The 13,999-nt window shown below is 35.7% G+C and overlaps 1 protein-coding gene across 1 annotated transcript; it reads right to left on the bottom strand.

The window, feature by feature from the left end:
• Positions 1-2,614: 2,614 nt before the first annotated feature.
• On the bottom strand, positions 2,615-11,034 carry LOC128549121 (phospholipid scramblase 2-like). The gene is made up of 10 exons (XM_053525424.1): positions 10,708-11,034; positions 9,949-10,071; positions 8,961-9,098; positions 8,317-8,394; positions 7,863-7,939; positions 6,998-7,128; positions 6,477-6,591; positions 5,966-6,068; positions 4,115-4,173; positions 2,615-3,857 (listed from the first exon to the last, which is right to left on the bottom strand). Exons 1-10 carry the CDS (start codon positions 10,793-10,795, stop codon positions 3,795-3,797), a joined length of 975 nt encoding a protein of 324 aa, XP_053381399.1. The 5' UTR covers positions 10,796-11,034; the 3' UTR covers positions 2,615-3,794.
• Between the last annotated feature and the right edge of the window lie 2,965 nt (positions 11,035-13,999).

Raw genomic sequence — 13,999 nt, 5'->3', positions numbered from 1 at the left:
TCAAACGATTTGAAGATCCTTAATCGTTTATGTCCAAAATGACTATCCATATTGTTATCATGAATAACAAGTGCGTGACATTTTGCTAAAATGCTAATTAAATATTTACATAATACGCACTGTTGCTGGTATTTAGCATAATTCTATAAGCAAAATACTTATTCCCGATCCGTAACCCATATTTAGACAAAATATAATGACATGAAAAGACGGTCTAAATTAGCTCCTGTCAAACTTATTCTGTATAAAAGAGACATAAGTTGAGAAATGTTAAAAATACTTGTAAGACTTGACTGGAACGGTTGAAAAGAAAGTTGTTATTAAATAAAAGACCATGGCCTAGTGTTGAGTGTAAAGAATTGAACTCTACAATTAGTTGCATATATTTTTCTGAAGAAAACGAGGCGAAAAAACGCAAAATTTTAACTACTGTCTTATTTCTAAAATCGATTTGCCTTTAATTACAAAACCCTACTCTTTACTCTTAGTTACACTAGAAATCTTGAAATGTGACCTTTATTAAAAAACAAGAGACATGTTAAGAGTTTTACAAGACTAAAGGTATCTTAAAAAAACGTTGACTTCAATTGCCTATAATATTCTACTTTCAAACCGAAAATAAAATCTTAATGTAATGAAGAAATCTTTCCATTTACTGTCAGATTTACGTAAATAAATGAAATATTGTAAAATGCGATATTTTTTCGACTCGTCTCGGCGGGTCGGTGTTACGATAGGAGTTTTGTTTAAATACAACAACGAAAAAGACCGAAGCTTTCGAATCCCATAGAGACCTTCGAACCTGACTTTCTGCGCGAGCAGTCGTAAATGCATTGGCAAGCTGAGAACAAGCCATCACAATAAATAAACCCGAAGAGACTCTTTCTACATGAAGTTTGTTTCCTATTTTGCATGACTACTGGTCAACGGTATACCACTATATGTACTTCTAAGATCGGGGCCTACGTTTCTTTTAGCCTTAAAGTTGTCAAAATTTTAATGATACATTTTTTTTTTGAATTTTCCATCCACGGATGAGACAAAACTTACGCACTGAAAACTTTAAGTGATTCGAACTGAAATAGATAAAAATATTGGCATTTTACTGAATTAAAAAAAAACTAGAGCTATCACTAAAAGTAATGAATGTATCCCCCGTATGCACTGACACAGTACATTGCAATTTGACGCACATAAGATTGCATAATTATGTGGACTGTATGTATATAGACTGTATGTATACAATATAGTAACAAAAAACAAAGTTCCATAACTATGCAGAATATTTATCTAAAAGAACGTAACATGCACCATGCATAACTAGGGTTGGTACTGATCACTTGTGTGAAGTTTCATTAAATTGTGTGCAAGGGTTCGGAAGATTAGGCGCGCACAAGATTGCATATGCAGACTGTATGTACATAGTATGTTAATAAGAAACAAAGTCCCATAACTCTGCAATTTTTGTTGTTGAAAGAACCTAACATGCCCCATGCACAACTACTGTTGTTACTGATCACTTGTGTGAAGTTTCATTAAATTGAGTCAAGGGGATGAGGAGAGATGGTGCGCACAAGGTTGTGTCTATGTATATAGTATAGTAACAAAAAAAACAATGTCCCGTAACTCTGCAATTTTTTTTCTGAAAGAACCTAACATGTCCCATGCACAAGTACTATTGTTACTGATCACTTGTATGAAGTTTCATTTAATTGTGTCAAGGGGATGAGGAGAGATGGTACGCACAAGATTGTGTGTATGTATATAATATAGTAACAAAAAACAAAATCCCGTAACTCTGCAATTTTTTTTTCTGAAAGAACCTAACATGATCCATGCACAACTACTGTTGTTACTGATCACTTGTGTGAAGTTTCATTTAATTGTGTCAAGGGGATGAGGAGAGATGGTGCGCACAAGATTGTGTCTATGTATATAGTATAGTAACAAAAAACAGTCCCGTAACTCTGCAATTTTTTTTCTGAAAGAACCTAACATGCTCCATGCACAACTACTGTTGTTACTGATCACTTGTGTGAAGTTTCATTAAATTGTGTCAAGGGGATGAGGAGAGATGGTGCGCACAAGACTGTGTCTACGGAGAGACGGACAGACAGACGGACGGACGGACAACCTGAAACCAGTATACCCCCCTTACAACTTTGTTGTCGGGGGGTACAAAAACAACGTTTTTTTATCTTCTGGTGGAGTAAGCAATCTGCCATAAATTATTCATTATGCTATTAATAGTCATATTACTTGATGCATTTACTACAGAATATATCTCTTTTAGTACAAAGGTAATTTAAATGTTTTAAATTTTACAAGTTGTTTGTGCTGGAGTCAAATCTAAATCCATGGGAATACGAGAAACTTTGTTCATTTCTGTATCAAATACTGTATCAAAACATTACAAGAGATTATTTCAGTAGTATATCATGGCTACACCTAAAAGACGAGTGAATTTTGCTACAAAATTATACCCAAATACTGTTAGTGAAATGGTTAGTCTGTTACTGGAAACAAGACAGCCCCATAGGACCCTGAGAATATGAGCTAACAGCATATCACTGCGTATTTTGTCGGGGATTAAAATAAAACTTAAATACCAAGATGGAACACAATAAACAAGATTTTAGTTATTACAGTTATAGTGGTAACCTAAAGTCTCAAATAGACATTAAAAACTGATCACCCATAATTATATAAAAATATTTTATTTCAATTAACATTCATCTAACAATAAATATAAGTAAAACTTTTTGTATACGTTTGTCGTTCATGGATATAAAAATATCCATGAACATAAGCCTATAGGGTTGCGTTGAAAATAATACTAACACTTTAATCATTTTAACCTTTAGCCTGCTAAATTTCTAAAATGGACTGTTCTATCGTTCAATTTGGGCAGTACCAGTTACACATATATATTCTGACTGAATAGCGGCAATTGCAGACCATGATCAGCCTGCACAGATCAGCTTGTCTTGGTCTGCACGTCGCTAAGGTAAACTCACTAGCCATCAGCAGGCTGAATGTTTAACATTAAAAACATAAATGTTCTTTAATTTCCATTTGCATTTAGCAACAGCCTTTTATCCATCTAGGCACTTCCTTTTGCAGTTAGTAACACCCTTTTATCCATCTAGACACTTCCCGTTTGCTGTTGCTGTTAGCTTATCCATCTAGGTACTTCCCGTTTGCAGTTAGCAACTCCCTTTTATCCATCTAGGCACTTTCCGTTTTAGATATAGGCATGCTTTTAACATCAGAGCACTCCCATTTATTTTTCACTTCTAGACACATATTGTTTAATCACCGTATTTTCTATCTCGACCAATCGTCTTTTGCAAGAATCTCAGAATGCACACCTATATACCTTTTCCGCAACATTGTGAATGCTCAGGGATATAGTTTTGAACCATTTCTTTCACACTACATTGTATATCATTTTAAAGGCAACTGGCATGCGGAGTATGTAGGCCTTTCAGTCTATTTCACCTTGACCGGTGATAATGTAACAAGACCTCTAGCAGAATATTTAGCAAACATGGCGGAACCCTGAAGAAGCACTGCGTTCAAGGACGACATCAAGGTAAACTTCCAGTAATCTTTAAAGGAATCTCACGCTTCTTTTATTGTTAAATTTATTCAAAAGTGTTGACGTCTTCGTGTTAAGTAATAAAGTATATGCTGTTTATCAGTTTACTGTCAGTACGTTATGTTGCATAATATTTTCGTCTGCTTTCTTGTTCTTCCGGTTCCGATCTTTACTTCCGCTGAACTTGAAAATCTCACATGGATCCTCTATTGTTGCTGCTACTGCTATTTTGACTTTTCTCATAGTACATGAAGTCCTAGTAAGCAGATGAAATGGAATATGTTAAATTAAGAGACAAATGTCAGTAAAATCAATTTGTGTTGCTTTTATTTCTTTGCTTTCTTTTTTACCCTTTTGTATTTCTTTTTTTATAATTCAGATTTATGAAATGTTATCAGTGAAAGTACAACATGTAGTGATAAAAGGTATATAGATTTCTAATGATATTCCCCAACTTTTGTTCTATAAAACTTTATATTTTAGCATAGTTCTCTAAACAATACTTTTACTTACGATCAGAAATACGGCCCCAAGCATAACTGCCTTCATTTTTACATCAAGATCTTCTGGAACTGTATAAAACATAAAAAAAATCAAAATTAGACAAAAACAAAACATTTTTATCTGCAGGAATAAAGAAAAACGAGCGATTGTCTTATACTCTGTGAACCATTCATTTATCAATGTACAATTGTATAGAAATAGCCCGTTAGTGTGATTGACTCGGTTCGTAATGACAATCGGCTTTTTCCGTCCAATTACGTAATCTCCGTAATGCAATTTCGGTTATCTCCGAAGGGCTGGTTGTTATGAAAATCAACGTTCTGTTAAGACCGTGGTAGTCTGTTACATTTATCTGTCTTAGCGAGATAATATGTAGTATTAAACATGTGGAAGGGATGACGAAATAATATACGAGGAACACGTAAAAGCACGGACATTACCGAGTGTCATACCGGGCCAATTATTTTGAGACCGTTTTTCAACAGTATTTCATTTATGAACTGTGCAACAACTGTCGGAGTTTCGAAGTTTCGAAGTTTATTGAAAGTCAAGGCCCTTATGTGTTATCTGGCATAAACATTAATAGGTATTAAACAAGATATATGTATGGTTAAAAATGTACGAGGACGATGAGAAATGCTATTAAGATAATGGACCCGAAATGACAATTGGCAATCTCCACACACGACCTCAGCACTCTCCGGTTTAAATAGAAAGGCATGTGAGCTTTAAGAAAGTTCTACATCCGACGAATGCCTAGCCGCCAAATGAGAACACGCAACAATTCGGATATCGCCAACTGTGAATACGGGTCCATCGCCCCAAAACTTGAATATTATCTAAAACTCGACATATTTTCACACACATAAAAACTGTCAGTGATTTTAGCAAAGTTCACGAATTCTGTACTAAACGAGTTCTCCGAATGTCAATGACAATACCTCCAAATTCTAAAAGGTCGACCTTACCGAGAACATTATCCGTGCCAAAGGGGAGATTACACCGGCAGCAGTTTGATTTATATTCCTGAACTTGTGACCTTCTTTTCGAGCTTACCTACTAACAGTGGAAAAACACGTCCAAGAAAACTTTATGATATGATATGATTGCTTCGTGTGTTTAACAAATAAAATGATGATAGTTGTTTAAAGAGTGTCTTTATGTACAAAATGACCCCGAGTAGAACTAAACGATTTTTTTTGCAATTACCCAGAGAGAGTTTCAAGAAAAGAAAAGAACTAAGAATATAAGTCCCTATACAAAAGTTAAAGTTTACTGCCAACTTTTAACGAAATGTTGAGAGGATAAACTATTTTTCTTTTTTTATCATGATTTTGAAACTAAATGTTTGACTGCATCCTCCAAAACAAGAATACCACCCACACCAACATATTTCGTAGTTATTTTGTTTGTTTGTTTTTTTAACGCCGTATTTCAACAGTATTTCAGTCATGTAACGGCGGGCAGCTAACCTAACCGGTGTTTCTGGATTCTAAACCAGTACAAACATGTTCTACACAAGTAAATGCCAACTTCCCCACATAAATTGTCAGAGGTGGAGGACGAATGATTTCAGACACAATGTCTTTTATGAAATCGTTATGGAGAACATACGTCCCGCCCGGGGATCGAACTCGGGGGCGGGCTCTATTTCGTAGTTATATACCACTGAAAACTTCACTGAAATGACAGAAACTTATCTTATAAAATTTACTCATTTCTCCGATACATATATTCTGATAATATTTTGACTTCGATCGAGTGGATAAAATTTTATATGATCAACTCGGCCTTTATTCTATGCAGTTTTATACGGAGGACACGGGTATATCCGATGTTTCACGATTGATTTATACTTACATGAAATGCCAAAGTTGTCTGCGTCGGTAAAAATTTCTTTTAAAAGTCCGCTCCACTGCTTGCTTACTTTTCCTACTTGACTTTGACCATCTCTGGAATTTACCTGGCAACAAAGCAATCCTCGAATTTTATTTTAAATCTACTCATTTGGTCTGAGACGGGGTTGAAAACCGTTTCTAAATGCGCATCAATAAATATCATTCTTACTTGCGTGTGTCAAAAAAGTTATCTTTCTGTTAGGATTTAAATTTAAAATAAACTAAATTACGATTTGTATATGCTTTGCACACGCTCTTGCTTTAAATTTTAAGATCACGTTTAAAAAACAAAATTTTGGGACCAGTGACAAAACTCAAGCAGCTGATTGGTTGATTTTGTGGTCAAACTTGAAATAAACCAATGGCAAAACCGCATTCCCAGACCGGTCCTTTTTTAAAAGAAAAACTTGAATACTGAATGGCTGATTTTCTGCTAAAAAAACAGCCTTGGAAAAGGCTGAAGAAATATTTACCACAAAGTCCTGATCCCACGTACACCCTGTGAAACAACAAGGAGGCCCCGTCATAGAAAATACCTCCTGGTGTTCCGCATCCGTGATAATGTAGTAAGGTCTTATACAACTTTGCCTGAAAATAAATAAATACAAAACTGATCATTTTTCATACAACTAAGGACATTTTTTTTAATAATGTAATACAGTACACGTTTGAGAAACGAAATCCTTCTTTGAAAAGCCAAATCATTGTGGAAAAGCTTGGAATTTGTTAACAATATATTTACAACTGCTCCCAAGAAACCAGTATATGAGATACTTAATAACTGAACAAAATCAGAGAGAGGGGTGGGGGACAATGATCAATGACATGACAAATGACATGACCCTTGGCGTAAATGTCTTCGATGGGATGTTGCCAAGTACTACTGTTGAGGAAATACGTAGATCTTCTCATATAACTAGTTCGGAAAAGAGATGATCTTGGACTGGAAGGCTTTTTGGATGTGACCGGTTTCTGCACAGAAAAAAAAACATACCTTTGTTTAACATATCCAACAATATGTCCGACGGGCGCTTCTACCTGCACAACATGAGCCCAGGCATCATCACAAGCAAAACATGGACACCCTACACAACACTTGAACTCCCGCGTCACTCTTATAACTTCCTGCAAAACAAAATATATTATTATTACTCGAGACTGTTTGTTTGTTTGTTGTTTTTTTTCTTTTGTATGTTTTTGGAGAGTTTTACATAACGCCGTTTCTCAACAGAATTTTAATTACACAACATCGGTCAGTTGCATGACCAGGGTTCACTGATTCAGAACCAACACCGACCTCCTCTTTGAAATTAACTCTTAACTTCTCCACATGCTTCAGAGGCGAAGCACGAATGAATTTTGATACAATAGTCCCAGTAAGATCGTAGCAAAGAACGCGCGCTCGTTGATCTAACTCACAATTAAATGGGCTGCACCATGAGAAAACCAACATAGTGTGTTTGCGACCAGTATGAATCCAGACCAGCCTGTGCATCCGCGCAGTCTGGTCAGGATCCATCTTTTAAAGCGAACGGCATGGATCATCACCAGACTGCACGAATACACAGGAAGGTCTGAATCCATGCTGGTCGCAAATGCACTATGTTAGTTTTCTCATGGCGCGGCTCAGATGATTATAACACAGTCGCATGATCTGTGTAGTTCAAAATTAACTTTTCCTACGCGAAAGTCGAGAGTTCAAAAATAAATGATAATCTATGTGTTATCTCGTGTAATATAACACTCATTGAATTGCTTACTTCAGACCTTGGCCAATACTTTTGATAACTGACCAGAAAGCCGTGCAATAAGTGTATACTATATTATCACTGGCTAGTAAAATATAACAATACACTTACCTGGCCTGTATTATCTGTTATGTGTATAGTAAAACCCCTCGATGCACCACAACATTGCCTAGAACACGTATCAGATTCTGTAATGTTAAATACATTACAATCACTGCTGGTTTTTCAAATAAAGAAACACAGTTTCAACTGAAAAGAAACTGACTAACTTAAAATGATAACGTGTATAGAGAAAAATGCATGACATTTGAATTTTAATATAAATTCTCAAAATAATGAACGTGAAAGGTTTAATGAGCTTGTGCACATCTGTCAGACAAGAAGCTCGTAAGAGTATGAATAAACAAATATTGACCGACATTGGTTTAGCGACCTGCGCTTTTCTTCTTTTTTTTCAACGGTAGAATGTGTAAAAGCTTATTTCTAAACTGTTTGTCTCAAGGCACCTTGCGTTATACGTGGATACTGACGTCTTACGACGTTCCATGACGTCACAAATTCATACCTTCTGCTGCGTAGTATACTTGTTGTCCTAGGCTGTTTTGCACTTTGTATCTGTTTGCTGTCTCCCAACCAGTGAACACTGAATAGAAAAGTAATCTGACTTTAATCACAAATGTGTTAGTCTCCAAACTGAAATGTTTAATTTCTGTTTTAAACGCTAGATCCATTTTTACATCGTTTGCAAGAAGGTAAAGGTCTGAGACACTTTTGAAGTTTAGAGCATAATTCAAGCAAATGTTTATATGTTAGATCAGGTATTTCTCAATGTGTGCGATACATGTATATTCTTTATCAAACCCTGTGTAAATGTGTAAGAGTGGCTTTGAAGGTAGAAAGTATAGCATACATTAAAAAATTATTTAGCTGAAAAATTGAACATAGACATTTTGAGTATATACTTGAATGACTAAAGACAGTGCACCTGTAAAGACTTTCGGTAATTCCCTTGTAATTACGCATTCTTGTATGGCGTGTCGCATCTTCGGATACTAGTTCATACGAGCACTTGATTTTCCGTTCTTACCGGAGAATGCCGAAGAATGCCGAAATCGCAAAGGAAGAATACGTAAACGAACGGAAATTTCTGACTGTCATTTCGGATCCGCTTCCTTAAGTATATAGCTGTTTATCTTAAGTTTTACCAACCTTCGAACAGTTCAACTTGCTGTTTCACTAGAAGCTGATCAATGTGGCACAGGTACTCCAGACCAGGTGGACACGTTGGCATACCGTGAGGTCTCGCCATCCACTGACCTCCAGCATCTTGGCCTGGCATTGGCATCCCTTTTAAAATCAATTATACAGTGGATGAAATCATCGTTTACAAGTACTGAACATACCAGATCCTTGATTTTAAAGCAAGAGCACACCCATAGATTTGTAACATGTGTTTTATCTATTTTATCTATAGCTTAAAACCAAATACCAAATGCACCAGAGACCACTATTTCATACCAGTATTTCAAAAAAATTTCAAGGAGGAGACACCCTGACCCCTATAACACGATCGGAGAGTCCCTAATTCCGTACCTACACCCTCTAGGCGCAAAGGGCGCCTTCATTTTAAACTGGTGCACCCCTAAACCCTAAAATATTTCTGGATCCGGGTCTGACTATTATATATGTTTGTTAATTTTGCCTTGAACTAAAGATATACGTTTTACAAATATAAACATGTTATATAATATCAAGCCAAACCAATATATGACAGACATTAAAGCAACCAGTCTCCGGATTAATGCCTCTAAAACTTCAAGACTTGATATCAACATGTATAATGTACGAAAAAATGACATTTTATGAGTCGTACTCGTTCTATTTCATACTACATTTCTATTGAGATTTTACACGAAGAAGTTGTTTTTTAAAAAAAAGTAAATTAAACAGTATATGAGATTTATTTTCAAACGTTATTACATTTTGTATTTGATAAGTCATTATAACACTTTCTGAATTCTGAAATACTTGACGTTAACAAATCTTTAGACGTGCGCCTTTAAACCAGATTGAATATTTGAATATAAAGGCTTTATTGAAAAGTTATATTGATTTTTAAATGTGGTATTTTTGTGTACCCCTTTAATACACGAGCGGTGGAAAGGTAATTTCTAAATATTTTGGAAAAACTACTGACCTTGATGGGCGCCGTAAGGATCGTACGGTGGAGGAGGACCGTAACCCGGCGGCGGTGGTTCCCCGTGCGGTGGACCCTGTCCTTGTACATGCTGATCATATGGAGGGGGATACTGAGGGGCGCCTGAAATATATCAAATATAAATTTCTAGTCGTTTTGTTCTTAGGAGATAACTCCAGGAGCTGATAAAATTTTATATTAACATTCTGTCTCTTTTCTCCTCAAAATATAGATAATTAGAAACTAGATGGAGACTTTTATAAAGTTCATGTCAATGTCCGAGGTTATCCCGATGTATCGAATTTCCACCTTGTTTGATTCTCTTATTACAGCCTTCCATCTCTTTAACACGTGTATTTTCAATGTTATTTTTATTCTTTTGGTTTCTTCTTTGTAAAAATGGACTGTTATGGTAAATACCATCTGATCGTAACGTAGCAGATGCTCGCTACCCAATTCCTAAACAGTGATACTGACCCCCGTAGTTTCACGTAAAACGGTGACAAATGCATCTTTACTACCAGTACATTATAAAAATAACAGCGTTTTCTCTGTTCGAAGCAGTAACGTATCACTTGACAGAATTAAACCAAAAACAAAACAATATTTCTACTTTCTGTTTCGAATACAAGACACACACACACACAAAAAAAAACGTCAGAAAAAAAAATCGAGAAAATACAATAATTATTAAATTAATATCAACTTTGCATATTATATAGAGTTAATTGCTTTACAAATATATTATATTGCACTTACCTCTGCGAAATACCCCATCGCGATTAAAAATCTGGTTAAACATTTGGTTCCCTATGTAAGTTACCAATCTATAAATCTGTAATCTCATTGATAATTCTGTTACACTTCACAATAACGGGGAGGTTGTAGAGTTTATATTTATATTTTCTCTACTTAACTATACGTGGCCTTAGGTATTTGAATTCTTTGGAGCATAAAATATTACAACAGAAAAATCTATTATTAGTTTTGACTAATGGGCATGACGTACTTTATAATAACCGGTAGATCTACCGCATATAATATTGACCTAGTTTTGTTCGCTGAATCTATTTGAACAGATTTAAAGACGGTTTAAAAACTTTATATAAATAGTACAAGGATTTGTTTACATAACATTATAATGACAAACAGTTCAAGTGGCCTTCCGTATAAATAGATCGTATACATCATTTGAAAGTGATTTTTCTACTACTCTTACCAAGGAATGAAATGTTTTTCGCTGTTATAGATCTACATTAATTAATTGATTTATAATACATTTTTATATGCACGATCGTTGACCACTACCGGTTTAAACCGAGAAAAGGAGAAACATAATCAGTAAGAGCTGGCATTATGTAGGCCTAATACCGGTGAAAATATTCATTATTACTTCCTGAACTGATGTAACATGTGTAAACATTTACAGTATTAATAAACAACGCCGTATGACTCAATTCACATGATTTTGCGTTTCTCAATGTATGGAACGCGGTACACGAAAAACCTGTTTCCAACGTTGTTCATTTCATATCAAGACGGACTGGTAGTGTCTACAGTACTATAAATAACGGAATTGTGCGGGGCTACCAATAGTGATATACTTATTGTGAATAACTTCTCTGACTATTGTCTAACTCCCACTGTGTGTGTTTCTTACTAGTCTGATAACAACAAATTCATTGAATTATTCGCACGTTAACAAATATGTCTTAAAATTTCAATAAATTTTTCTGTTAAAATTTGATTGCATTTTAATATGGTATGTAATAGTTTTAAAATCGATAAAACAACAACTAGCTTTCGCCTTCGACGTAGGTCATGATTTATGCGAGATGACACGAGTGTCCGCTCTAGGCCTATATTGTTTTTATCGTTTCCTTTCATTTTTGATCTAGCCCCATGTTCAGTAACAACTTCTTCGATCTCAGCTGGGTTTGAGAAGGAAATTTTGATGTAGCAAATTTATATAAAATTTCAAGATTTAATTCCAGCTGAGACTCACCACCGATACTAAATGTCTTCTCATCCACTTTACATTTGAGCCGCGTCATGGGAAAATCAACATAGTGGCTTTGCGACGAGCATGGATCCAGACCAGTATCCCTGGAAGATCAAATATAAGCTCTCAAAAATATCTCGCTTCTAACCATTTTTAAGTTAAAGTTTTCGACCTACTCTTTGAGCCAATATGGCAAAGTATACCTAAACACGTAGTTATTGGTCCCTGTTACTTTCCATATGGATACCGGAGTAGCCCGGGTCATAGAAGATGTCCTGGTAGTGTTGAATGTAGAATATTTTACTATTTTCACCATATCTGGAAGGTTTTCAGCTTGTTCAGCCCTTATCAACGGAGCATACTATACATGTAAATACATGTATTAATATTATATCTTAGATATGATATAGTTTGAAATCTAGTGTAGCGCTAGAGGTTAGGGTAGGTCATGGTCGTGTATCTGCTTGGTGCCATATTAGTTGGACCCGCCCACTTACCTCAGTAAAGTGGTCTTCAATTCATAATAAATTGCGATATTTTTTCCAAAACATCAAGTGTATGAGTCGTATACGTTTTAAATTCAACATATGAGCCGCGCCATGAGAAAACCAACATAGTGGGTTTGCGACCAGCATGGATCCAGACCAGCCTGCGCATCCGCGCAGTCTGGTCAGGCTCTATGCTGTTCGCTTTTAAAGCCTATTGGAATTGGAGAAACTGTTAGCGAACAGCAAGGATCCTGACCAGACTGCGCGGATGCGCAGGCTGGTCTGGATCCATGCTGGTCGTAAAGCCACTATGCTGGTTTTCTCATGGCGCGGCTCATATGGCATATGTTCTCCGTGACGATTTGACAAAATACATAAATGATTATGTCTGAAATCATTCGTCCCCCACCTCTGATTTATGTGGGGAAGTTGGCAGTTGCATGCGGACAACAGGATTGTACTGGTACAGAATCCAGGAACAGTGGCTAGTTTAACTACCTGCCGTTATATAACTGAAATACCGGAAAAACGGCGTTAATGTGTAAGTAGATGTATACACAGTACTATGCAAGTCAATAAAACGACTTCCACACAGTGGAGCATTAGTGCCAGGGGTGTGTTATTTGACAAGTTATGTATCTCAAAATTTAAAGTTAAGTTATATGAGATGTAACCGACAATGGAAACATCCCATGCGAGTTGTAGGCATATGTATATTTAGCGATTTTTTCTTAGTCTAACATTTGGCGAAAACAAGACGTAGTGAGAGATGCACAAGTGGAAAATTGTTCTCAAGGGTGATGTGACATGAAATCAATAACAGCCTGTTGAGACTACAACTGTAGCAGAGGTCAAATTAGGTATTGTCGCCTAAATTGTCTGGCATGTTGCTAATAGAAAGGAGTACTTTTTCGGCGACGCCGTCTAAATTCGTTTTCGTTTCCTATGCCACGTGACTTCAGTTTGCAAATCAAACTACTTGATAACGCATTATAGATAATTTATCAAAATGGAAGATTTATGCAACACTCTGCCTGATTGGACGAGAGTGTCAATTTCTTTCACTCTGTTGATTGTGCTACGCTGAGTGAAATGTAGACAAAGCGTTTATCCTAAACGACGCTGTTCACAGTTTTAAAGCTAACTTTGGCTCAGTATATTTAGCAAGAATATTGATATATCTCAAAATGATAAGTAAGTTTAATAAATATGATAAAAACCTGTTCAAATACCAACATATATCAAATTAAAGAAAGAGCTGAATACGGTCTGCGTATCACATGAATAAGGGTGTGATAAGAGTCTTTTATGTAGAGAAGTGCTTTTTAAAAGATTTTCTTTGTTACAATTGTCGTCTGTATAAGAAAAGGTTTCTTGCTTTTTTGATTTATTCAGATTGCATATTAAAATGTGTACTTGTTTGCTTTGATATATTTGTTATGAATTATTTAACTGATTTATTATATATGAATATTTTTCTTTAGTATGGTATGCAAATATTGAACTTAGTTGAAATCTGTTTTATTATATATATGCTATATAATGACTGAATCTCATAACA

Source organism: Mercenaria mercenaria, chromosome 15 (assembly GCF_021730395.1).
Source record: "Mercenaria mercenaria strain notata chromosome 15, MADL_Memer_1, whole genome shotgun sequence".
Lineage (NCBI taxonomy): Eukaryota > Metazoa > Mollusca > Bivalvia > Venerida > Veneridae > Mercenaria > Mercenaria mercenaria.
The sequence above is the reverse complement of the archived record's forward strand: the minus strand, read 5'-3'. Positions and strand labels throughout refer to the sequence as shown.